General features: G+C 44.7%; 1 protein-coding gene across 1 annotated transcript in view; it reads left to right on the top strand.

Moving 5' to 3' along the window:
• Positions 1–24,259, top strand: part of LOC143803753 (cytochrome P450 2G1-like) — a 353,179-nt gene that overhangs the window by 279,141 nt on the left and 49,779 nt on the right. Inside the window, exons 7-8 of the mRNA XM_077281525.1 lie at positions 5,783–5,902; positions 14,182–14,369. Of these exons, the coding sequence (XP_077137640.1) occupies positions 5,783–5,902; positions 14,182–14,369 (308 nt within the window). The remainder of the gene's footprint in view (positions 1–5,782; positions 5,903–14,181; positions 14,370–24,259) is intronic.

Raw genomic sequence — 24,259 nt, 5'->3', positions numbered from 1 at the left:
ATGCGTTTTTTCTGGCCTTGGGGTTGCTTTATGACGAACCTCATTTGGAGCTTCAGGCAGAAAAAACTTTGATGTCCCTATCTCAGGGGCAAGATGAAGCGGAAATTTACTGCCAAAGATTCCGTAAATGGTCTGTGCTTACTCAGTGGAATGAGTGCGCCCTGGCGGCGACTTTCAGAGAGGGTCTCTCTGATGCCATTAAGGATGTTATGGTGGGGTTCCCTGTGCCTGCGGGTCTGAATGAGTCCATGACAATGGCTATTCAGATCGATAGGCGTCTGCGGGAGCGCAAACCAGTGCACCATCTGGCGGTTTCCACTGAGAGGTCGCCAGAGAGTATGCAGTGTGATAGAATTCTGTCCCGAAGCGAGCGGCAGAATTTTAGACGGAAAAATGGGTTGTGTTTCTATTGTGGTGATTCTACTCATGTTATATCAGCATGCTCTAAGCGCACTAAAAAGCTTGGTAAATCTGTTTCCATTTGCACCTTACCGTCTAAGTTTATTCTATCTGTGACCCTGATTTGCTCTTTGTCATCTATTACCACGGACGCCTATGTCGACTCTGGCGCCGCTTTGAGTCTTATGGATTGGTCCTTTGCCAAACGCTGTGGGTATGATTTAGAGCCTTTGGAGACTCCTATTCCTCTGAAGGGGATTGACTCCACCCCATTGGCTAATAATAAACCACAATACTGGACACAAGTAACTATGCGTATTAATCCGGATCACCAGGAGATTATTCGCTTTCTGGTGCTGTATAATCTACATGATGATTTGGTGTTAGGATTGCCTTGGCTGCAATCTCACAACCCAGTCCTCGACTGGAGAGCTATGTCTGTGTTGAGCTGGGGATGTAAGGGGGCTCATGGGGATGTACCTGTGGTTTCCATTTCATCATCTATTCCCTCTGAAATTCCTGAGTTCCTGTCTGACTATCGTGACGTCTTTGAAGAATCCAAGCTTGGTTCGTTACCTCCGCACCGAGAGTGCGATTGTGCCATAGATTTAATCCCGGGTAGTAAATACCCAAAGGGTCGTTTATTTAATCTGTCTGTGCCTGAACATGCTGCTATGCGAGAATATATAAAGGAGTCCTTGGAAAAGGGACATATTCGTCCATCGTCATCTCCCTTAGGAGCCGGTTTTTTCTTTGTGTCAAAAAAAGACGGCTCTTTGAGACCATGTATTGATTATCGGCTTTTGAATAAAATCACTGTTAAATATCAATACCCATTGCCGTTGCTGACGGATTTGTTTGCTCGCATAAAGGGGGGCCAAGTGGTTCTCTAAGATTGACCTTCGGGGGGCGTATAATTTGGTGCGAATCAGGCAGGGGGATGAGTGGAAAACCGCATTTAATACGCCCGAGGGCCACTTTGAGTATTTAGTGATGCCTTTTGGTCTTTCAAATGCTCCGTCAGTTTTCCAGTCCTTTATGCATGATATTTTTCGCGATTATTTGGATAAATTTATGATTGTGTATCTGGATGATATTCTGATTTTTTCGGATGACTGGGACTCTCATGTCCAGCAAGTCAGGAGGGTTTTTCAGGTTTTGCGGTCTAATTCTTTGTGTGTGAAGGGTTCTAAGTGTGTTTTTGGGGTACAGAGGATTTCCTTTTTGGGATATATTTTTTCCCCCTCTTCCATTGAAATGGATCCTGTCAAGGTTCAAGCCATTTGTGATTGGACGCAGCCCTCTTCTCTTAAGAGTCTTCAGAAATTTTTGGGCTTTGCTAACTTTTATCGTCGATTTATTGCTGGTTTTTCGGATATTGCTAAGCCATTGACCGATTTGACTAAGAAGGGTGCTGATGTTGCTGATTGGTCCCCTGATGCTGTGGAGGCCTTTCGGGAGCTTAAGCGCCGTTTTTCCTCTGCCCCTGTGTTGCGTCAGCCTGATGTTGCTCTACCTTTTCAGGTTGAGGTCGACGCTTCTGAGATCGGAGCTGGGGCAGTGTTGTCGCAGAAAAGTTCTGACTGCTCCGTGATGAGGCCTTGTGCCTTCTTTTCCCGTAAATTTTCGCCCGCTGAGCGGAATTATGATGTTGGGAATCGGGAGCTTTTGGCCATGAAGTGGGCTTTTGAGGAGTGGCGCCATTGGCTTGAGGGGGCCAGACATCAGGTGGTGGTATTGACTGACCACAAAAATTTGATTTATCTTGAGACCGCCAGGCGCCTGAATCCTAGACAGGCGCGCTGGTCATTATTTTTCTCTCGGTTTAATTTTGTGGTGTCGTACCTACCGGGTTCTAAGAATGTTAAGGCGGATGCCCTTTCTAGGAGTTTTGAGCCTGACTCGCCTGGTAACTCTGAGCCCACAGGTATCCTTAAGGATGGAGTGGTATTGTCAGCCGTTTCTCCAGACCTGCGGCGGGCCTTGCAGGAGTTTCAGGCGGATAGACCTGATCGTTGCCCACCTGATAAACTGTTTGTTCCTGATGATTGGACCAGTAGAGTCATCTCTGAGGTTCATTCTTCTGCGTTGGCAGGTCATCCTGGCATTTTTGGTACCAGGGATTTGGTGGCAAGGTCCTTCTGGTGGCCTTCCCTGTCACGAGATGTGCGAGGCTTTGTGCAGTCTTGTGACGTTTGTGCTCGGGCCAAGCCTTGTTGTTCTCGGGCTAGTGGATTATTGTTGCCCTTGCCTATTCCTAAGAGGCCTTGGACGCACATCTCGATGGATTTTATTTCAGATCTGCCGGTTTCTCAGAAGATGTCTGTCATCTGGGTGGTGTGTGACCGTTTTTCTAAGATGGTCCATTTGGTTCCTCTGCCCAAGTTGCCTTCTTCTTCCGAGTTGGTTCCTCTGTTTTTTCAAAATGTTGTTCGTTTGCATGGTATTCCTGAGAATATCATTTCTGACAGAGGGACCCAATTCGTGTCTAGATTTTGGCGGGCATTCTGTGCTAGGATGGGCATAGATTTATCTTTTTCGTCCGCTTTCCATCCTCAGACGAATGGCCAGACCGAGCGGACTAATCAGACCCTGGAGACATATCTGAGGTGTTTTGTGTCTGCTGACCAGGATGATTGGGTTGCTTTTTTGCCATTGGCGGAGTTCGCTCTCAATAATCGGGCCAGCTCTGCCACTTTGGTGTCCCCGTTTTTCTGTAATTCGGGGTTTCATCCTCGATTTTCCTCTAGTCAGGTGGAATCTTCGGATTGTCCTGGAGTGGATGCTGTGGTGGAGAGATTGCATCAGATCTGGGGGCAGGTGGTGGACAATTTGAGGTTGTCCCAGGAGAAGACTCAGCTTTTTGCCAACCGCCACCGTCGTGTTGGTCCTCGGCTTTGTGTTGGGGATTTGGTGTGGTTGTCTTCTCGTTTTGTCCCTATGAGGGTCTCTTCTAAGTTTAAGCCTCGGTTCATCGGCCCGTATAAGATATTGGAGATCCTTAACCCTGTTTCCTTCCGTTTGGACCTCCCTGCATCCTTTTCTATTCATAACGTTTTTCATCGGTCATTATTGCGCAGGTATGAGGTACCGGTTGTGCCTTCCGTTGAGCCTCCTGCTCCGGTGTTGGTTGAGGGTGAGTTGGAGTACGTTGTGGAGAAAATCTTAGACTCCCGTGTTTCCAGACGGAGACTCCAGTATCTGGTCAAGTGGAAGGGATACGGCCAGGAGGATAATTCTTGGGTGAATGCATCTGATGTTCATGCCTCTGATCTGGTTCGTGCCTTTCATAGGGCCCATCCTGATCGCCCTGGTGGTTCTGGTGAGGGTTCGGTGCCCCCTCCTTGAGGGGGGGGTACTGTTGTGAATTTGGATTCTGGGCTCCCCCGGTGGCTACTGGTGGAATTGAACTGGTGTCTTCATCTTCTCTGTTCACCTGTTCCCATCAAGTTGTGGGAGTCGCTATATAACCTTGCTTCTCTGTTAGTTGCTTGCCGGTCAACAATGTTATCAGAAGCCTCTCTGTGCTTGTTCCTGCTCCTAGACAACTACTAGATAAGTTGGACTCTTGTCCATGTTTGTTTTTGCATTTTTGTTCCAGTTCACAGCTGTAGTTTCGTTACTGTGTCTGGAAAGCTCTTGTGAACAGGAATTGCCACTCTGGTGTTATGAGTTAATGCCAGAGTTTTAAAGTAATTTCTGGATGGTGTTTTGATAGGGTTTTCAGCTGACCATGAAAGTGTCCTTTCTGTCTTCTGCTATGTAGTAAGTGGACCTCGAATTTGCTAAACCTATTTTCATACTACGTTTGTTATTTCATCTTAACTCACCGCCAATACATGTGGGGGGCCTCTGTCTCCTTTCGGGGTATTTCTCTAGAGGTGAGCTAGGACTAATATTTTCCTCTGCTAGCTTTATTTAGTCCTCCGGCTGGTGCTGGGCATCTAGAATCAACGTAGGCATGCTACCCGGCCACTGCTAGTTGTGCGTTAGGTTTAGTTCATGGTCAGCTCAGTTTCCATCTTCCAAGAGCTAGTTCCTATATATGCTGATGCTATGTTCTCTTGCCATTGAGATCATGACAGAGACCCCATTGTATCAAAGGAAAATATCTGAACAAAGTGAGATTTGGACTAAAATGTATACATGTAGTAATTGAATATTTACTTGCCTATATATGGTGGAGCTTCATTGAGAAACACATTTCTAGCAACAACAAAGAAAAATCTAGAGGTGATCACATTTTCCCAAGATTCAAATTTGCCAAAGTGCACAGATTTTATAAGGAAATTAAATTTACAGCAAAGTTACTCTTTGCAAATTGAATGTCTGTGCAGATCCCAAAGCATAATAACCAATGGGAGTAAATAAAAAAAATAATTATTCATTGGTGGCGCTGTCTCCACAGCCTGCAGTTTGGTCCTCAGCTCCTCTTCTTTTTCTCTTTTCCCTATCCTCTTCAGTTTCTTCAGTCCTGGCTTTGGCTCCATTTCAACTATACATCTGAATGAAAACACTGTGTTGAGACATCTTGGGGCAAGATCAAGATGGAAGCCATGGTCTGGATTGAAGAGAACAGGATGCATGCAATGGGATATGGGGAAAAGAAGAAGGACAAAAAAAAAAGGTCTATTGGGACAGAAAGACAGGTGAGCAAAGAGGTGTGTACTATTTTTTTTACGGTTTCGCCTTGCCGTCTGCTATTCAGCAAAATGGCAGCCGAAGCTTGAGCCATTTTTCTGAATTCGCGTAGAGTGAATTGAAAAAATCTATGTTCCAAGGAATGCAAATTTTTGTAAATGAGAATTAAATTAGACATGAATAAATTTGTCCATCTCCAACCACAACCATTGTTTTATGTCTATATGGACAGAATCATAAAAAACAGCCCATCATCCTTATTCAGTCTCAACGCAAAATCTGGAACACATGATAGCACTTTCGGGTCTCCTTGGGCACCAGGGCCAATTGCGTCAGCTGTCTCTTCACTCTGTAGAACTTTGCTCTAGGCCCAAGATCCAATTATGATTATATTACATATGAAGTAAAATATATTGATGCATTACAGCCTTATGTAAACACATTTCGAGTAACATCTAAATTCATAGCAAAGTACCTGCACATCAGTGCACCTTTTGCATGGCTAGCAGTTTAGTGAACCTTCTGACCTAGTAATTTTGCATCTAACTCCACCTGTCTTCTTTGATTGACAATTGTCGTGTGGAGGTGCGCTATACTGGTCTACCATGCCAAAGATGTTGTGACCACCTGCACTTTTGCTTACAGACCCCCTTTATGTTCTCCATGGCCAAGTTGTACTCAAGAAAAATGATTAATACCTTTGGGGTTTTTTTTTCAAAGGAAGAGAAGAATGTCAATACAGTTTTTACACTACCGAATCTCAAATCAACTATATATGACATGTTTCTGGCTGGTGCTGAGACTACTGCAATTACAATAAGTTTCGGTTTCTTAATACTTGCAAGGTATCCTGAGTTACAAGGTAAGTAGTCAAGTGTATACTTTCTGGTACCTCCACATATTTTCTTTAAATGTTTCAGATGGCCTTTCAGAAACAGTTTCATGGCAACCCAATGTGCCCCTAGAAAATTTCTCACAGTGATAAGTGTCATTCACATGGCTGCAATATGTTTTCCGGTCATGGCATATTACTTCCAAGACATTAATAGATTTTTGCAAAACAGGAAGATAAAATGCAAAATGAAAAATTTATATCTATAATTCAGAGATGATGTATTGGCCATCTCACTATTCCCCCTCAAAGAGTCGAGTGCCTAAACTGAGAGTTAGACTCTCATTAATCTGATATTGAGGACTTACACATGTGGTCAAAATTGTTGGTACCTCTCGTTTAATGACAGAAAAACACACAATGATCACAGAAATAACTTGAATCTGACAAAAGTAATAATAAATAAAAAAAATCTATGAAAATTAACAAATGAAAGTCAGACATTGCTTTTCAACCATGCTTCCATAGACATTTTTAAAAATAAAACTCATGAAATAGGTTTGGACAGAAATGATGGTACCCTTAACTTAATATTTTGTTGCACTACCTTTTGAGACAATCACTGCAATCAAACGACTTCTGTAACTGTCAATGAGACTTCTGCACCTTTTGACAGGTATTTTGGCCCACTTCTCAACTGCAGACTGCTCCAGTTGTCTCATGTTTAAATTTGCCTTTTCCAGATGGCATGTTTCAGCTCTTTCCAAAGGTGCTCAACAGGATTTAGGTCACGGCTCATAGAAGGACACTTCAGAATAGTCCAATGTTTTCCTGTTAGCCATTCTTGGGTGTCTTTAGCTGTGAGTTTTGGGTCATTATCCTGTTGCAAGACCCATGACCTACGACTGAGACCAAGCTTTCTGACACCCTGTGCCAGATGCAGCAAAGCAGCCCCAGAACATAACAGTGCCTCCTCCATGTTTCACAGTAGGGACAGTGTTCTTTTCTTGATATGCTTCATTTTTCAGTCTGTGAACATAGAGCTGATGTGCCTTGCCAAAAAGTTCAATTTTTGTCTCATCTGTCCATAGGACTTTCTCCCAAAAGCTTTGTGGCTTCTCAACATGTAGTTTGGCAAATTCCAGTCTGGCTTTTTTATGATTTTTTTCCAACAATGGTTGCATAGTAACATAGTTGGCAAGGCCAAAAAAATACATTTGTCCATCCAGTTCAGCCTTTATTCAGTCAGAATAAATCCCCAGATATACGTCCTTCTAAAGAACCTAATTACTGCAAGATACAATATTGTTACACTCCAGGAAGACATCCAGGCCTCTCTTGACTCCCTCGACTGAGTTCGCCATCACCACCTCCTCAGGCAAGGAATTCCAGATTCTCACTGCCCTAACAGTAAAGAATCCTCTTCTATGTTGGAGGAAAAAAAATTCTCTCCTCCAGAAGCAGAGAATTCCCCCTTATGACTGTAACATTCCTTGGTATAAACAGATCCTCAGAGAGATATTTGTATTGTTCCCTTATATACTCATACATGGTTATTAGATCGCCCCTCAGTCATCTTTTTTCTAGACTAAATAATCTTAATTTTGCTAATCTCTCTGGGTATTGTAGTTCCCCCATCCCCTTTATTAATTTTTTTGCCCTTCTTTGTACTTGCTATAGTTCCATTATATCATTCCTGAGCACCAGTGTCCAAAAGTTTACACAGTACTCCATGTGCGGTCTAACCAGGGATTTGTACAGAGGCAGTATAATGCTCTCATCATGTGTATCCAGACCTTTTTAATGCACCCCATGATCCTGTTTGCCTGGCTCTGGCTGCTCCAGATAAGTTTATCATTAACTAGGATCCCCAAGTCCTTCTCCATGTCAGATTTACCCAGTGGTTTTCTATTCAGTGTGTAATGGTGATATTGATTCCTTCTTCCCATGTGTATAACCTTACATTTATCATTGTTAAACCTCATCTGCCACCTTTCGACATTTCAGCTAGCATTTTATTTTCCACCGTGAATACCGTGGAGAAGAAGGTGTTTAATACATTAGATTTTTCCTGGTCATCTACAACCATTCTTTCCTCCCAAGTTTTTAAGGGGCCTACACTTTCACTTGTGATTAGTGTTGAGCATTCCGATACCGCAAGTATCGGGTATCGGTCGATACTTGCGGTATCGGAATTCCGATACCGAGATCCGATACATTTGTGGTATCGGGAATCGGTATCGGATCCATATTACTGTGTAAAATAAAGAATTAAAATAAAAAATATTGATATACTCACCTCTCCGGAGGCCCCTGGAAATCACCGCTGGTAACCGGCAGCCTTCTTTGCTTAAAATGAGCGCGTTTAGGGCCTTCCATGACGTCACGGCTTCTGATTGGTTGCGTGCCGCTCATGTGACCGCCACGCAACCAATCACAAGCCGTGACGTCATTCTCAGGCCCTAAACTCCTCATTCTAGGAATTTAGGACCTGAGAATGACGTCGTGGCTTGTGATTGGTCGCGTGGCGGTCACATGAGCAGCACGCGACCAATCAGAAGCCGTGACATCATGGAAGGCCCTAAACGCGCTCATTTTAAGCAAAGAAGGCTGCCGGTTACCAGCGGTGATGTCCAGGGGCCTCCGGAGAGGTGAGTATATCAATATTTTTTATTTTAATTCTTTATTTTACACAGTAATATGGATTCCAGGGCCTGAAGGAGAGTTTCCTCTCCTTCAGACCCTGGGAACCATCAGGATACCTTCGGATACTTGGTGTCCCATTGACTTGTATTGGTATCGGGTATCGGTATCGGCGATATCCGATACTTTTCGGGTATCGACCGATACTATCCGATACCGATACTTTCAAGTATCGGACGGTATCGCTCAACACTACTTGTGATTCTTTTACTATTGATATAGTTGAAGACCAGTTTGGGATTAGTTTTACTCTCTTTAGCAATGTGTTTCTCTGTTTCCTTTTTGGCAGCTTTAGTTAGTTTTTTAGAGAAAGTATTTTTCTCCCTATAGTTTTTTTAATAGCTTCAACGATGCCATCCTGCTTTAGTAGTTTAAATGCTTTCTTTTTACTGTTGATTGCCCCTCTTAGGCTACGTTCACATTTGCGTTGCGTCGGGCGCAGCCGCGGCGACGCATGCGTCATGCGCCCCTATATTTAACATGGGGGGCGCATGGACATGCGTTGCACTTGCGTTTTGTGACGCATGCGTCACTGTGGTGCATGCGTCAGGGCGCAGAGGACGCAGCAAGTTGCAGTTTTTTCTGCGCCCAAAACCATGCAAAAGTGGACGCATGCCTCACAAAACGCTGCGTTGTGCATGCGTTTACATTTGCGTTGGGTGTTGCGTCGCCGACGCTGCGGCGCACAACGCAAATGTGAACTTAGCCTTACTTCTTTGTTTAGCCACATTGAGTTTTTCCTTTTTCTTGTCCTTTTATTCCCACAAGGTATAAATGGCTAACAGTGTTTATTTAGGATGTTCTTAAACATTTCCCATTTATTATCTGTATTCTTATTTCTGAGGACATTGTCCCTGTCAACTAGATTAAGGGCATCTCTAAGGCTACGTTCACATTTGCGTTGTGCGCCGCAGCGTCGGCGACGCAACGCACAACGCAAATGTGAACGCATGCACAACGCAGCGTTTTGTGACGCATGCGTCCTTTTTTTGCTTGATTTTGGACGCACAAAAAATGCAACTTGCTGCGTCCTGTGCGCCCTGACCCGTGCGCCGCAGTGACGCATGCGTCACAAAACGCAAGTGCAACGCATATCCATGCGCCTCCATGTTAAATATAGGGGTGCATGACGCATGCGTCGCCGCAGCGGTGCCCGATGCTGCGTCGCACAACGCTAATGTGAACGTAGCCTAAGCTGGTCAAGCTTTGCTTTCCTAAAGTTCAGAGTTGTTGTGACTCCCTGACAAATCCCATTGCGAAAGACAACTGAAACTGTACAATATTGTGGTCGCTATTTCCTAGATGCCAGAACACCTGTAGATTTGTTTTTCTGTCAGGTCTTTTAGATAGTATTCGGTCTAAAAGTGCTGCTCCTCTGGTTGGATTCTGCTCCAATTGTAAAAGATAATTTTCCTTGGTTATTTGCAGAAATCTGTTGCCTTTATGGGTTTTGCAGGTCTTTTTTTCCTAGTTAATATTCAGGTAGTTAAAGTCCCTCATAACAAGGACCTCTTTATGGGCTGCAGCTTGATCTATCTGCCTTAGTAGTAGATTTTCCATGGTTTCTGTTATATTTGGAGGTTTTTAACAGACCCCAATGAGAATTTTATTATTTTTCCCTCCACGTATTTTGACCCATATGGACTCGACATCCTCATTCCCTTCACTAATATCCTCCCTTAAAGTGGACTTTAGACAAGACTTTACGTAAAGACAAACGCCTCTTCCTCTCCGATTTTTACGATCCTTTCTAAACAGACTGTAAGCCTGTAAGTTAACTGCCCAGTCATAGCTTTCAGCTAACTATGTCTTGGTTATTCACACTATGTCATAGTTACCTGCAGATATTTCTGCTTCTAGTTCCTCCATCTTGTTTGTCAGGCTTCTGGCATTTGCAAGCATGCAGTTTAGAGGATTTTGTTTTGTTCCAATCTCCTCCCTGTGGATTGTTTTAGAAATTTTCTTACCTCCCTTCGGAGTATGTTGTCTAGGGTCTTTTTTGCCACACATCATATCCTTCATCTGTATATTTTCTGGCTTCATATTTGTGTCTAACGTTTTTCTTCCCGTCCCCTCTTCTTCTAGTTTAACGCCTTCCTGATGAGTGAAGCGAGTCTTCTGGCAAATGTGTGTTTCCCAGGTTTGTTGAGGTGAAGTCTGTCGTACAGGTAATTCACACCAAGGTCCAGGAATGCGAATCCTTGTTGTCTGCACCATTGTCTTAGCCAGTTGTTTGCATCAAGGATCCTGTTCAATCTCCTGGTGCCATGCCCGTCTACTGGAAGGATAGATGGAAAGATAAAATTACCTGTGCATCCAGTTCCTTTACTTTCTTCTCCAACTCATCAAAGTCCTTGCAGATTGTCGGTAGGTCCCTCCTTGCCATGTCATTGGTGCCATTATGTATCAGAAGAAATGGCTGGATGTCCATGGAACTGATGAGCTTTGGAATCTTATCGGTCACATCCTTGATCTTCGAACATGGGAGGCAGCATACTTCTTTCGTGGTTATGTCTGGTCTGCAGCTGGCTGCTTCCGTGTCTCTCAGTAGTGAGTCTCCCACCACTACCACTCTTCTTCACTTCTTGGCTGTACTTTTTGTTGTCACTTCTGGGTGTTGCTGTGTGCACTTTTCTTCTTTACCTTCTGGTAGTGCCTCATCCTTAGGTGTGCCATCTTCATCCTCCACAAGGCCTTGATATCCGTTTCTCAGTTGCGTGGTTGGTGATGTCTCCATGGTCTTCTTGCTTCTTTTATTCACATGCTTCCACTAGTCTGCTTTTGGAGGTTCGCTGCCACTTTCATCACCTTCTGTGACCAGTAGAGATGCTTCTGTTCTATCTAGGAAGTCTTCATTTTCTTTCATGGGTTTCAAAGTTGCAATTGTTTCTTCCAGACCCCGCACCTTTTCTTATAAAAAGGCCAGTAGTCTACACTTCTAGCAGGTGAAGTTGGATTCTTCAAGTCGATCTATGAACATGTAGCATGTAGCACATGTTGCAGACCACCATGTAGTTTTCACATCTGCCATGTTGCTCCTAGATCCTGCTGACTTGCTGTGTGTCTTCCTTCTTGTGTAATAAACTATGCGTAACCTTCTTGTGTAATCTGCTGTGTCTTTTCCTTCTTGTGTAATCTACTCAATCAGCCAAGCTTTTTTGCAATAATGTACGAAAGGCAAAAATTCAAGCTCCGTACGGCGTGTGGTTTGGCGATGCTTTCCAAGCAGCTGGTCCTGGTTGTACCCATGATCTTCTTGCTGAAGGAGACTCTTCGCTTTTCCCAGAAGGCACCTGGAATATGGAAATTGGCCTCCTCAAGCTTCAATCCCTGGTTTGGCGATGCTTCCAAGCAGCTGGTTTTGGCTGTACTAATCAATCTTCTTGCTGTGGGAGACTCTTTGCTTTTCTCAGAAGGCTCCTGGAATATGCAAATTAGCCTCAAGTTTCAATCCCTGGTTTAAGACGATGCTTTCCAAGCAGCCGGTCCCGGCTGTACCCAACAATCTTCTTGCTGAGGGAGACTCTTCGCTTTTCCCAGAAGGCACCTGGAATATGCAAATTAGACTCCTCAAGCTTCAATCCCTGGTTTGGCGATTCTTTCCAAGAAGCTGGTACTGACTGTACCCAATGATCTTCTTGCTGAAGGAGACTCAGTGTCCTCCTTGGTCATCAGCCATGAAGTCCACTTTGGCTCATACAAGGACAGATGTTGTGATCTGACACTGATGTTCCTTGAGCTTGAAGTTCACTTTTAGTCTGTTGGGTTAGGGTTAGGGATAGGGTTTTCTTGGTTTTTTTTGTTTTTTTCTTGTGTTTTTCTATAGAAACGCATGCAAACGCATGTGCTTAAAAACGCATGCATTTACATAGACAGCAATACATTTTTTTGCCGCGAATAAACGCGGCAAAAAAAAACGCCGCTAGAAATTACTACAGGTTGCATTTCTGCAACTAAAAACACGCATTAAAAAACGCATGCGTTGCAAAAAACACGTCAAAACGCATGCAAAAAAACACATTCGTTTTTAATGTTAAGTATAGAAAAAAAAACGCATGCGTTTTTTAGCGCTAAAATGCAGCGGCAAAATATGCAAGTGTGAAACCAGCCTTAGAGAGATTGATAAGATGTGCATTCGCAGCCCGGGGTCCACCTTGCAGAGATACCTGCTGCAAAGTAATGGCGGATGGACACTGAGCTCACACGTGGGTTAAACTTCACCCCGTATGAAATGTAAGCTAACTCTGTTGCCTCACAGAGTCGCGCTGTACACAGAAACTAATACCCTAACTAGGGTTGTGCTTGATCTGGAACTCTTCGGTGCTAACCGCACACATGAAGGAACCAGATGCTAAGCCAAGGCTAATTGCCCCCACTGACGCTAGCTGCCTGCCTGAGTGTACAGCCCCAAAGTTAAACAGACTCACACCACATATATACTGAGTGGTACAGTATCCACTGTCAACAGCCAAACACAAATGATACTAGCACATGGCCGTGTGGCCATGTGAACCTTTTATAGTTGTAGCTCTCCAGGACCTTCCTAGTGGACCAATAGGAGCTGCTACAAGACCTGAACGTGTGACTCCCGACCTCCAATGAGAGGTCTTCCCTTGGGCATGCTCAGAAGGAGAAAAGCAGGACTTGGTCCCAGGAGCCAGTGCTCGCCGCCGAACTGTACTGGTTATAATGGCTGAACCTGGAAGGGCAGCAGTTACCAAACGTGCAGTATCTGTCTGAGCCAGGTGCTGGGACTGATGTGTCCGCTGAGCAGGCTCCACTGCGGCTGAAGAAGAATGGGAGACCGCGGCAGACATGATTCAAGATTCCCCCTGTGCAGCGGCAGGAACTCGACACCTAACAATGTATGACGTCCATTTTCATAGATTTTTGATTTATTACTACTTTTGTCAGATTCAAGTTATTTCTGTGACCATTGTGGGATTTTCTGTCATTAAACGAGAGGTACCAACAATTTTGACGATGTGTATATATTTATGATATGCTAACAATATTGTAATCCTAAAAAAACTTCAACCTTTCTATTATTTTATGAATACTATATAGTAAATAGTACCCAACAGCTATTGCATTACCATTGCATTATTATTATTATTACTACTATTATTGCATTGTTCTGGATTAAAGCAAATTAAAGCACAACACATTTAACATTTCACGGAATCTCAAATTTTTAGCAACTTTGGCTAAAATTTTATTAATCAAGAAATTATTTTATTATTGGAGATGATTTTCACATCAGCAACTCAAAGTTGCTGATGTGAAAATCATCTCCAACAATTATTGCTTATTTCAGATGAGCAAATCATTTCTTGATTAATAAAATTTTAGCCAAGTTGCTAAAAATTTGAGATTCTGTGAAATGTTAAATGTGTTGCACTTTAATTTGCTTTAATCCAGAACAATGCTGGCCAACTGGACAAAATTTCTACTGATTCGAGTGAATCTGGCCATTCTAATTTTGGGATATTCATTCCTTTTTATTTCATATCTATTTCCTTCGGTGTTCATTTCTATACAAAACATTGCAGAAGCTTAAAACAGCAAAAGCCAACTATCTGTACATTTTATTTATTGACCTACAGATAAAGTACATAAGGAGATTGACCAAGTGATTGGACGAGAGAAGGAACCCAGGGCAGATGACAGGAAACATATGCAATACACAAATGCTTTCATACATGAGCTACAGAGATATGGTGATGTCATGCCATTGGGTGCACCTCGATGCACCACAAAGCATGTGAACATTAATGGCTACAGCATCCCCAAGGTAAGCCTGTGCAATTAATTTAGTGACATCAAGATTAAGGATGGATTTTTTAAGAGGGCTTCCAACTGTTTTTGTTTCAACAATGGGGAACATAACTGGGCAATATTCACCCAGTTATGTAGATCTTTCAAAATTTCTGGGATGGATTTTGGTAACGGCAAGGATTTGTGTACTGCGAAGGATTTTGGCACTGGGAAGGATTGGTAGGAGGGACAGTGGCTGGGGGGGAGGTGTGGGAGGAACTACTGGGGTAGGTGGAGGAGCTTGGGAGGTAGCCTGCGCTAGAGCAACATGGCAGCCTTGGATTACATGCATCTGCTGGTCAGGAGTTAGATTTTCCATGTGTGCGAGGACTGCCTGAAAAAAAATATGATTCGGCGACCTACTTGCATCTGAATGCATCCTATCCAGACGAAAGCCGAGTTCAAGAATGCTTTTGTTCAACATGTTGGACCCAGCAGTCATTTGATCAGCCAAAAGTTTGATTGAGTTCTGGAAGGCTACATTCAGATGAAGAACTCGGGCACATAGCTCCTTTCCTCACGCCTCTAGCACTGCCGCCCAGAACCTACAAGTGTTCTAGAGGTGGCGGCAGTGTCAGAGGGGTGGGGTAAAGGGAAAGCTAACTCATCACCAGCAGCTTCATGTGACGAAGTCTGACATGATGCTCCAGTGCTGGTGGATGGGGCCGAGGAACCAGAAGTGAGGGAAGGGTCAGACAAAGGGTCAGAGGAGTTGGGTCTATCAACGTGGTCCCTGGTGGCAGACTCCTGTCGGATCGCTCCAGAGGGGTCCAACTCAGCAGCAGGCTCCCAAGTGCTGCAAACGGTGCTGTCAAAGAAAAGAAAGCAAAAAAAATAATATTTTGATATTGCATAACCCTGGCTGAAACTAAAAAATAAGGTTAGACATGTAAACATTGTGACTTCAAAAATGGGTTGCGGAGTATTTACTTTCTGCTCACCATCGTCGACCGGAGGAACGACAGGGCTCTTGCGTACTTGTAGTGGCTCCTGCATCCTCCTGATCCACTTGGGGCCTGCATCTCCTTTTTGAACTCCCTCTTGAAGCGATCCCTGAGTGACCGCCACCGGTTCATTACCCTTTCACATGTAAAGTGAAAAAACACATTTTGGTTACAACACATTCCATCCTGCAACCTAAATTCCTGAAATGTGAATACTTACGCGCTTGAGTCTGCTACCGAGGTTCGAGGTCCTCCCAGTTGTCCACTATGATAAAACATACTTGCTCCCAGAGCCAACGGGTGATAAATTGATCGCCATGGCTGCGGTCAGCAATGTTCCACAGTGGCTCCCGCTCGCGTACCTCTTCGATGAGGCGGTCCACATCCAGACCCCCCTCTTCATCATCCGAGTCATGAGCACGCTGTGAAGACTGTTAAAACAAAACAAGAAAAACATTAAACTGAAATCCACATCTAATATAAAAAAATAAATAAATAAGTACTAATTGTAGGCTGACCGCAGCGGCGATCGCGACGCCGTCCCTGGGAGGTGCTGGGAGGACCTTGACGGCAATGGCCAAAATGTGCAGCAGACTAGAAAAAAAAACATTATGTAGGATGTAGGCATATGTTTTGTGTGTACTGTGATGTATGATGATCCGTTTCTGCAACACTTACACTCTGTGCGGCCGCTCCGGGCATTTCTCCACCCACCCGGTCTCCTTCTGGGAGGCCCCTCAGCTGCTTCAGCTTTCTGTGAAAACATAATTAATGCATATAGTGTTAACCAAAAATTTTACCTAGAACAAAAAGAAAATAATAATTTTTAAATTACCTCTATTCGCCGACGCTGTGAGGGAGGAATCCCAGAAGAAGATATAATGGCTGGTTTTGGATCTGCAAGTATAAAGACAATTGTTAGTAACATACAGATTATATGCAAAGCTTTGTGTCCTTTAATACTTACATCAGGAGTTTTTATGCTGGCCTGGTCCCTGCTGGCTGGCCTGGTCCCTGCTGGCTGGCCTGGTCCCTGCTGGCTGGCCTGGTCCTGCTGGCTGGCCTGGTCCCTGCTGGCTGGCCTGGTTCCTGTTTGGATCTGAAAGTAGAAAAACACTTTGTAGCTATTATAAAATTATGTGTAGGCAGCTGAATTAGAAAATAAAAAGTTGCTCCAGAGCTAGTAGGATTTCAAAACATCCCCCCTAAAATAATCCCCATAGGCCCCCCACCCCCAAAAAATGCTAAGCAATTTAATAGGTTTATAAACCACCCCGCTTAAATTTTATATCTGAGTAATGTGCAAGCAGGCAAACCATCACCCTTCTGTAACCCCCAAAAATCTACCCCTATCCACATTTTAATAGACCCTCAACCAACTCTGTATTGCATGTTGTGTTTTCCTGATTTTCATAAACCACACTGTAAAACTTACCTTGGTGAAATTATACTACGGACAGTTTTAGGATAAATTTGTATTATTTTTTTTGTTTGTTTTAATTTAACAAAAAAAAAAACAAGAAGGAGCTACACTGCTCTATATTTTAAATACAAGTACAGTTAATGCAAATTTGAAAAAAAAAAGGAACAAACTCTCCGCGCACACATGCCACACACACACACACACCACGCTACACAGACACACACACCGCAGAACTTTGTTTGAAATACATGTACAGTATTACAAAAAACAAACAAGCCTGGACACACAGACACGCAGCACTTACACACACGCCGCCATTACACACACGCTACACACGCCGCACTCACACACACGCCGCACTACTTTGTTGGAAATACATGTACAGTATTTAAAAAAAAAACAATGGCTGGACACTCACACACTCACACGCACACACTCACATACTTGGAAATATATGTATCGTATTAAAAAAATACACGCCACACACACAAACACACACACACTTGCTGCACACACGCTGACAGGACTCACGCTGGCTGGCAGGCCTCTGGCTGGCTGTCCTCTGGCTGGCAGGCCTCTTGCTGGTTGGCTGGCAGGACTCTTGCTGGCTTCTTGGTGGCTTCTATGATTCTTGCCGGCACATTGAGGAATGAAGCCACATGGCAGGTTTATATAGATTTGGGGCTGTCTGGCCAATTGGCTACTAAATACAGATTTGGAGCATGAGCAGTGTGTAAAAAAATGGAATCCGTCGTTGGAGTCCGTCATTTGATGGGCAGAAATGGATCCTGCGCCCATAGGCTTCCATTCTAGCCGCCGCTAAATCCGTCGCTGGCCGATTTTTCGACGCAGACAAAAAAAATTTTTTGTATGTCTTCTCCACACGACGGATAAACAAATTCCGACGGATCCAGCGCATGACGGATGAAACGTGAGGCCATCTGTCATAATCCGTTGCTAATACAAGTCTAGGAGAAAAAGACGGATCCAGCGGGCAAATTCGCTGGATCCGTTTTTTAAAAAAAAACAACAGATTTTGAGAGAAACAAAAAGACTGAAGTGTGAAAGAGGCCTAACACATTTTTTGCATTTGAAATATTAGTCATCTATGGTGATTTGAGGTTAATACCTAGTATAAATGAAACATTTGTTATCATTATATTTGTGGCAAATTGACCTGTGTTGCCTAGCCCTTCATTAAAGAAGCGCTCCCATCAAAGTAGTTATCATCTTAATATATTGCAGTCACCATATTATATAGCACTGTGTACTTACAATTAGTTATGAGCAAGCATGCTGGCCACTATTCGATACTTGCCCGAGCATCTCACTGCTTGAGATGCTCGAAGCTCGCCGAGTATTTTCGGGGTTGCTCGGTGGGAGCTTGGGTCCCCGCCCTGCATGTTTGGCGCTCTTAAGAGAGCCAATGAATATGCAGGGATCGTCTGCCACACACTGTAATGCCGCAGCCTTGTTGCTTGTGGCATTACAGTGATTGACTGGCCGCACAGCGTCATCAGGTCTATATCAGACCTGGCACCGCCATGCTCGTCACAGGCTACTTCGGAATCAGGCAGTGTAGGGAGAGGTGCTGCTGAGCTAGGGAGAGATTTGCTTGTTTTTAATTAGTGTAGGTATATCACAGTATATTCTAGAATCAAAGCATGGCTAGGGAAATTGTTTTTAAACCTTAGCCTTTACTAAATACCTTTAAAAGGTCAATATATCCTTAGAAGAAACATGCAAAAAATAGGTTTTCATGTTTAACAGTGCTCAGGTAAAAAATGGTTCGATCTCACCAGCGTGTATTCTTGTTCAATCCCTCCATGGTTTGTCCATTATAATGGAGGATCCAGCACAGGGGGGAGAAGGGGAAGGAATCACAATAATAAGGTAATCTCTCTGATACTCCTTGTCATGCCCCTGTTTAACTCCCGCCCTGACATGGGCAGTACCCAAGTGTGAGCCTATTTACAAGTGCCCATAAAATATGAAGCCTCCCAACACGTTTCTTCCCCTGTTTAGGGGTTCATCAGGGGAGAAAAGAAGCTACATGGGTGCTTGCAGTGGCAAGTCAAACCCAGCTAACTGGCTAGTAGTGTCACTGCCTCTGTCGGCAATATACTGAGACAGTATGATGAACCCCCTAAACAGGGGAAGAAACGCATTGGGAGGCTATGTAGGAAGATGGACCGGGTTAGGGCAGCTTCTTGTGTGCCCGGGCTCGAACCATCGGGGCTGTCACCAGTGTTGCTGGGGGAAGGGCTTTCTGACTGACATAGACCTAGGCACCTGACTGTAGGGAGCGGGTTGGACATAAAAGGAGAGGAGCGCGCCAAAATGGGGCTTCTGGTGGGAAGACAGTGTGCACGTAAGGAGAAAGTTGACTCCATCTCCACTGCTCCTGACCAACCGCTACCTTTCTTGGCGGCCAGTCTGCCTCTGCGTGCACAACCTGTGCACAGATAGAATTGAGCACCACGCAGACTACTGTACCCGTGAGTCCTGAGTGGCAGCACCCTTGACACTAATGGAAGACTGACACTGTTCTGACTGCCCAGTTCATGCCTATTCTGAGGGTTCTTCAGTAGCCTCCTCCCCAAGACCTTGTGTGACATTTGCTGTGCCACCTCTTACCTCTCGGATGACACCGTGTTCCGGGAACGGAAGACCATGTCTGGAAAGGCCAGGATTCACCACTTCAGCCCAGAGACATTGCCTCAACTTTATTCGGGATCATTTCAGAGATGTCTCACGCCATCTCCGTCGTCATCATGGGAGCTTTCAACCTCATCCTTCCTGGTGTTAAAATCGATTTTGTTTTTGACTATCCGCCATTTTGATGTTGCTTTCTGGCTGCTGGTCTTTTTCCCCTGGTGCTGGGTTTGTCTTAGGTCAGGTGATTGTATCACCCTTTATTACCCAGCACCTGCCTCCCAGTCTTTGCTGGACAACAGTGTTAATCCACTAGAGTTCTGGCTAGGTGCTTTGATAGCTTTCTTTGTTTGATTTTGTGCTGTTCTGGGACCTCTGGTTCTGCTAGTCTTAGTTTCTGTTTTCAGTTGGTTTCTGCAGCCTTCTCTGTGTTTTCTATTAGGAGGTCACCTGTTTTTGTACCCAGTCCTTAGATCTTTTAGGGACCTCCTTCCCCCTATCTATAGGTCTTGGCTTGAGAATTACCTAGGATCGTCGGTGGGTCTATTCGCAAGGAATGGGTCTCCCACTCCATCGTAGGGTATCAGCCTAGTTTTAGTGCAGGGTCAGTTTTCCCCCTTCTTCCCTAGTTCTGTGTTGCAGATCTGTAACACCTGGAGCCAAAGACTAATAAGTAGTGTTGAGCGATACCGTCCGATACTTGAAAGTATCGGTATCGGAAAGTATCGGCCGATACCGGCAAAGTATCGGATCTAATCCTATACCGATACCCGATACCAATACAAGTCAATGGGACACCAAGTATCGGACGGTATCCTGTATGGTTCCCAGGATCTGAAGGAGAGGAAACTCTCCTTCATGCCCTGGGATCCATATCAATGTGTAAAAGAAAGAATTAAAATAAAAAATAGGGATATACTCACCTCTCCGACGCAGCCTGGACTTTACCGCCGTAACCGGGAGCCGTTGTACCTAAGAATGCGCGCTTGAAGGGCCTTAGATGACGTCACGGCGCTCTGATTGGTCCGTAGCGGTCGCGTGACCGCTACGCGACCAATCACAAAGCAGTAACGTCACCTAAGGTCTTTCAAGCGCTTGAAATACCTTAGAAGACGTCCGCAGCTTCTGATTGGTCGCGTAGCGGTCGCGTGACCGCTACGCGACCAATCACAAAGCAGTGACGTCATCTAAGGTATTTCAAGCGCTTGAAAGACCTTAGGTGACGTCACTGCTTTGTGATTGGTCGCGTAGCGGTCACGCGACCGCTACGGACCAATCAGAGCGCCGTGACGTCTGTTGTGATTCGGTTCGTGGGCTCCCCCGGTGGTCTCTTGTGGTACTGGTGTCCTGCAAGCTTTGCCTTCTCAGTTCACCTGTTCCTATCAGGATGTGGGAGTATCCTATTTAACCTTGCTCCTCAGTCATTCTAATGCTGGCCATCAATGTATCCAGAGTGATTCTGTTGCATGTTCCTGCTCCCAGTTTTCTGCTCAGCTAAGTTGGACACTTTAGTCCTTAAGTCTATTTTTGTATGTTTTGTCCAGTTTGCACTTATGTGAATCTCTGCAGCTGGAAGCTCTTGTTGGGCTGAAATTACCACTCCAGTGGCATGAGTTGTCACATGAGTTAAGGTAATTTCAGGATGGTGTTTTGAAGGGTTTTGCAGCTGACCACAAAGTCCTCTGTTGTATCTTTCTGCTATTTAGTTAGCGGGCCTCTCTGTGCTAAATCTGCTTTCATACTACGTGTGTCTTTTCATCTGCTCTCACCGTTATTATATGTGGGGGGCTGCTATCTCCTGTGGGGACATTCTCTGGAGGCAAGCCAGGACTGTGTTTTCTTCTACCAGGGGTAGTTAGTTCTCCGGTTGGCGCGCGGCATCTAGAGACAACGCAGGAATGCCCCCTGGCTACTTCTAGTGTGGTGTGTAGGTTTAGCATCGCGGTCAGCTCTAGTTTCCATCACCCGAGAGCTTGTCCGTTTATTCTATGCTTCTGATGTTTCAATCATTGGAAACCATAACAGACGTCATCTAAGGCCCTTCAAGCGCGCATTTTTAGGTGCAACGGCTCCCGGTTACGGCGGTAAAGTCCATGCTGTGTCGGAGAGGTGAGTATATCCCTATTTTTTATTTTAATTCTTTCTTTTACACATTGATATTAATCCCGATACCGATTCCCGATACCACAAAAGTATCGGATCTCGGTATCGGAATTCCGATACCCGCAAGTATCGGCCGATACCCTATACTTGCGGTATCGGAATACTCAACACTACTAATAAGTTGAATCATTGTTTTACTGTCCGTTGTTAACAGTTATCTTTCTTTGCATTCGTATAATTTGCTTGCTGCAAACTTCCTGCGTGGAGTATTAATTTAAACAGTTCTCGCTGCTTAAAGCACCTGTTAACTCTTGTTCTGCCTCCTGCTCCTCACTACATGCGGCGTGCCTGCTAGTATCTTACATCTACATGGGAGGCTACATATTTTATGGGCATTTGTAAATAAGCTCACACTTGGATACTACCCTTGTCAGGGCGGGAGTTAAACAGTAGCACGACATGGAGTATTAGAAAGAGTAACTTATTATTGTGATTCCTTCCCCTCCTCCCCCTGCGCTGGATCCTCCATTATAACGGACAAACCATGGAGAGATTGAATAAGAATATATGCTGGTGAGATCGAACCATTTTTTACCTGAGCACTGTTAAACATGAGCACCTATTTTTTGTGATTTTTTTTGCATATTTGTTCTAGGTATATATTGACCTTTTAAATGTATTTAGTAAAGGTTAAGTTTTAAAAACAATTTCCGTATCCATGCTTTGATTATGTTTTCCTTGATAGGTTAGGTATTTGTTGGATTAGATATACTGATCCTATATGCTGGCTTTTGTCACATTATATGCTACACATATCCAACTCAACTAGCAGTCCTTATGAGGACTAAGCCAGCTGCATAGATATCAGTGCTAGGCAGGCAGGCAGTGCATGTGGCACACTGCAGTGCATATAGCAAAAGGGTATATTAGAGTTCTGTCTGCTGCTGCTTTTACACATATTTCTAGACATAGCCCCAGGTATCAAGGGCCTGGAATCATTTTTTTTTTTAACTGAGTCCTGATTATTTGCTTAAAAAGCAATCCAGAGAACACCGTTTTTCTGCTCCATTTGCTTGTTGGCGCTGCAGCATACAGCTAGATCTTTCATATTATAGTGCTAAAAATCCATCTATTTAAAACTGTGGTTTGTCCATCACACAGATCACATATAAGTGTGGTCAAAATTCAGCCATTTCTGTCCTCCATTTAAATTTTGTTGCAGTGTGTTAGCGAAGTTATTGACACCAGTTTGCTGGTAAAAATAGTTACCTACAGGCCAGCTATTTAAAACTGTGGTTTGCCTGTCAAACGGATCACATATCAGTTCGCTCCAAATTCATCCATTTGTAAGATGGCGAACTGGACGTGATGGTGCATGCAGAGGCCGAAAGAGTGAGCAAGCTGAAATTGTGCCACAACAAATACCCACATCTTCTTGCCCGACCTTCCTGTCCCAATTAAAAGGGGACCACAGCACACCACTATTGAACCCAGAACAGTGTCAAAACATTGTTGGTTGGATAGCAGATAATGCTTCCAGTCACTTTGCCACCACCACCACCCTGTCTTCCACACGGTCAAGTCTCACTAGCCGTGAGTCTGGACCACATATTCCTCACCCAGAACCTCCTTCTTCCCACTATGTCAAGTGTCCGGAGGCAACTGATCCCACACTTGGACACTCCAAAGAGCTGTTCACTTTTCCATTTATAGATTTGGACTTCTCGCCCGGTCCACTTGAAGCGGGCAAGAGGAGATTGCATGTAGCAAAGCCCAAATATTTGAGCAGACTCCGGTTTGCTAGCTGAGCCTTGTAGTTCCTCCACTAGTCTGGGGCCGGTCCCCTACTGTGACCTGGTCCCTCCACCTGACTACAGTTGGTGAATTCGGGCACCATGGGTGGATTCTTCACTTCCCGTGCCCCTAGGACCCCTTCTTTCTCTTCTCTCAGGAGCTTCTCTCTCCACGTCTGCTCTCATCCACTTCTCCTCACAGACTCTCTAACTCCTCCCTCCTGTCTCCACAACAACTCCTCCTCTTCTCTACTTTCTCCACCCACACCTTCTACCTAGTCCCTCCCTGGCCTGGAGAGGTCTAGTGTTGGATGCTAGTGTGTGGGTACCACACCTCTGGCTGAGGTGCAGTACCTCTGTGGCAACTGGACCCTGAGGGGTGCCACATCTGTGGGTGATACCACTGGTTTTTCCACTGTTGTGCATGCCAATACGATGTCCATGGTGCAAACAATAATGCCTCCTGCCCTGCACCTATCATTGCACACACTCAACTAGCACCATCATCAAGCTTGTCCTTGTCCCAGTGCAGCGTTTAAATGTCCATACCCCAGTCCTTGGAAGTCAAGTGCAAATAAGCAGCCAGCGCCCCACAGGCCACACTACTAAATTCCCACATTCGGTCTCTAGCCACCACTATTTCTCCCGGTGTGCCGTCCCCGTATTACACAAGCACGTGTCCCGCAATATTAGCCGTGCCCTCAACAATGCAGTTACTGGGAAAGTTCACCTAACCACGGACACGAGGACAAGTGCTTGTTGGCAGGGACAGTACATCTTGCTGACAGCACACTTGGTTAACATAGTGGAAGCCGGGACCCACTCAGACTTTGGGATGGAACACATCCTCCCGACCCCGAGGATTGCAGGCCCTTGGTCATTCAGGGTTACTCAAACAGTCTACAGCTCCGGAACCTCCTCCTCCTCTTCAGCCTCCATGTCCAAAATA

Source organism: Ranitomeya variabilis, chromosome 2 (assembly GCF_051348905.1).
Source record: "Ranitomeya variabilis isolate aRanVar5 chromosome 2, aRanVar5.hap1, whole genome shotgun sequence".
Taxonomy (NCBI): domain Eukaryota; kingdom Metazoa; phylum Chordata; class Amphibia; order Anura; family Dendrobatidae; genus Ranitomeya; species Ranitomeya variabilis.
The sequence above is the reverse complement of the archived record's forward strand: the minus strand, read 5'-3'. Positions and strand labels throughout refer to the sequence as shown.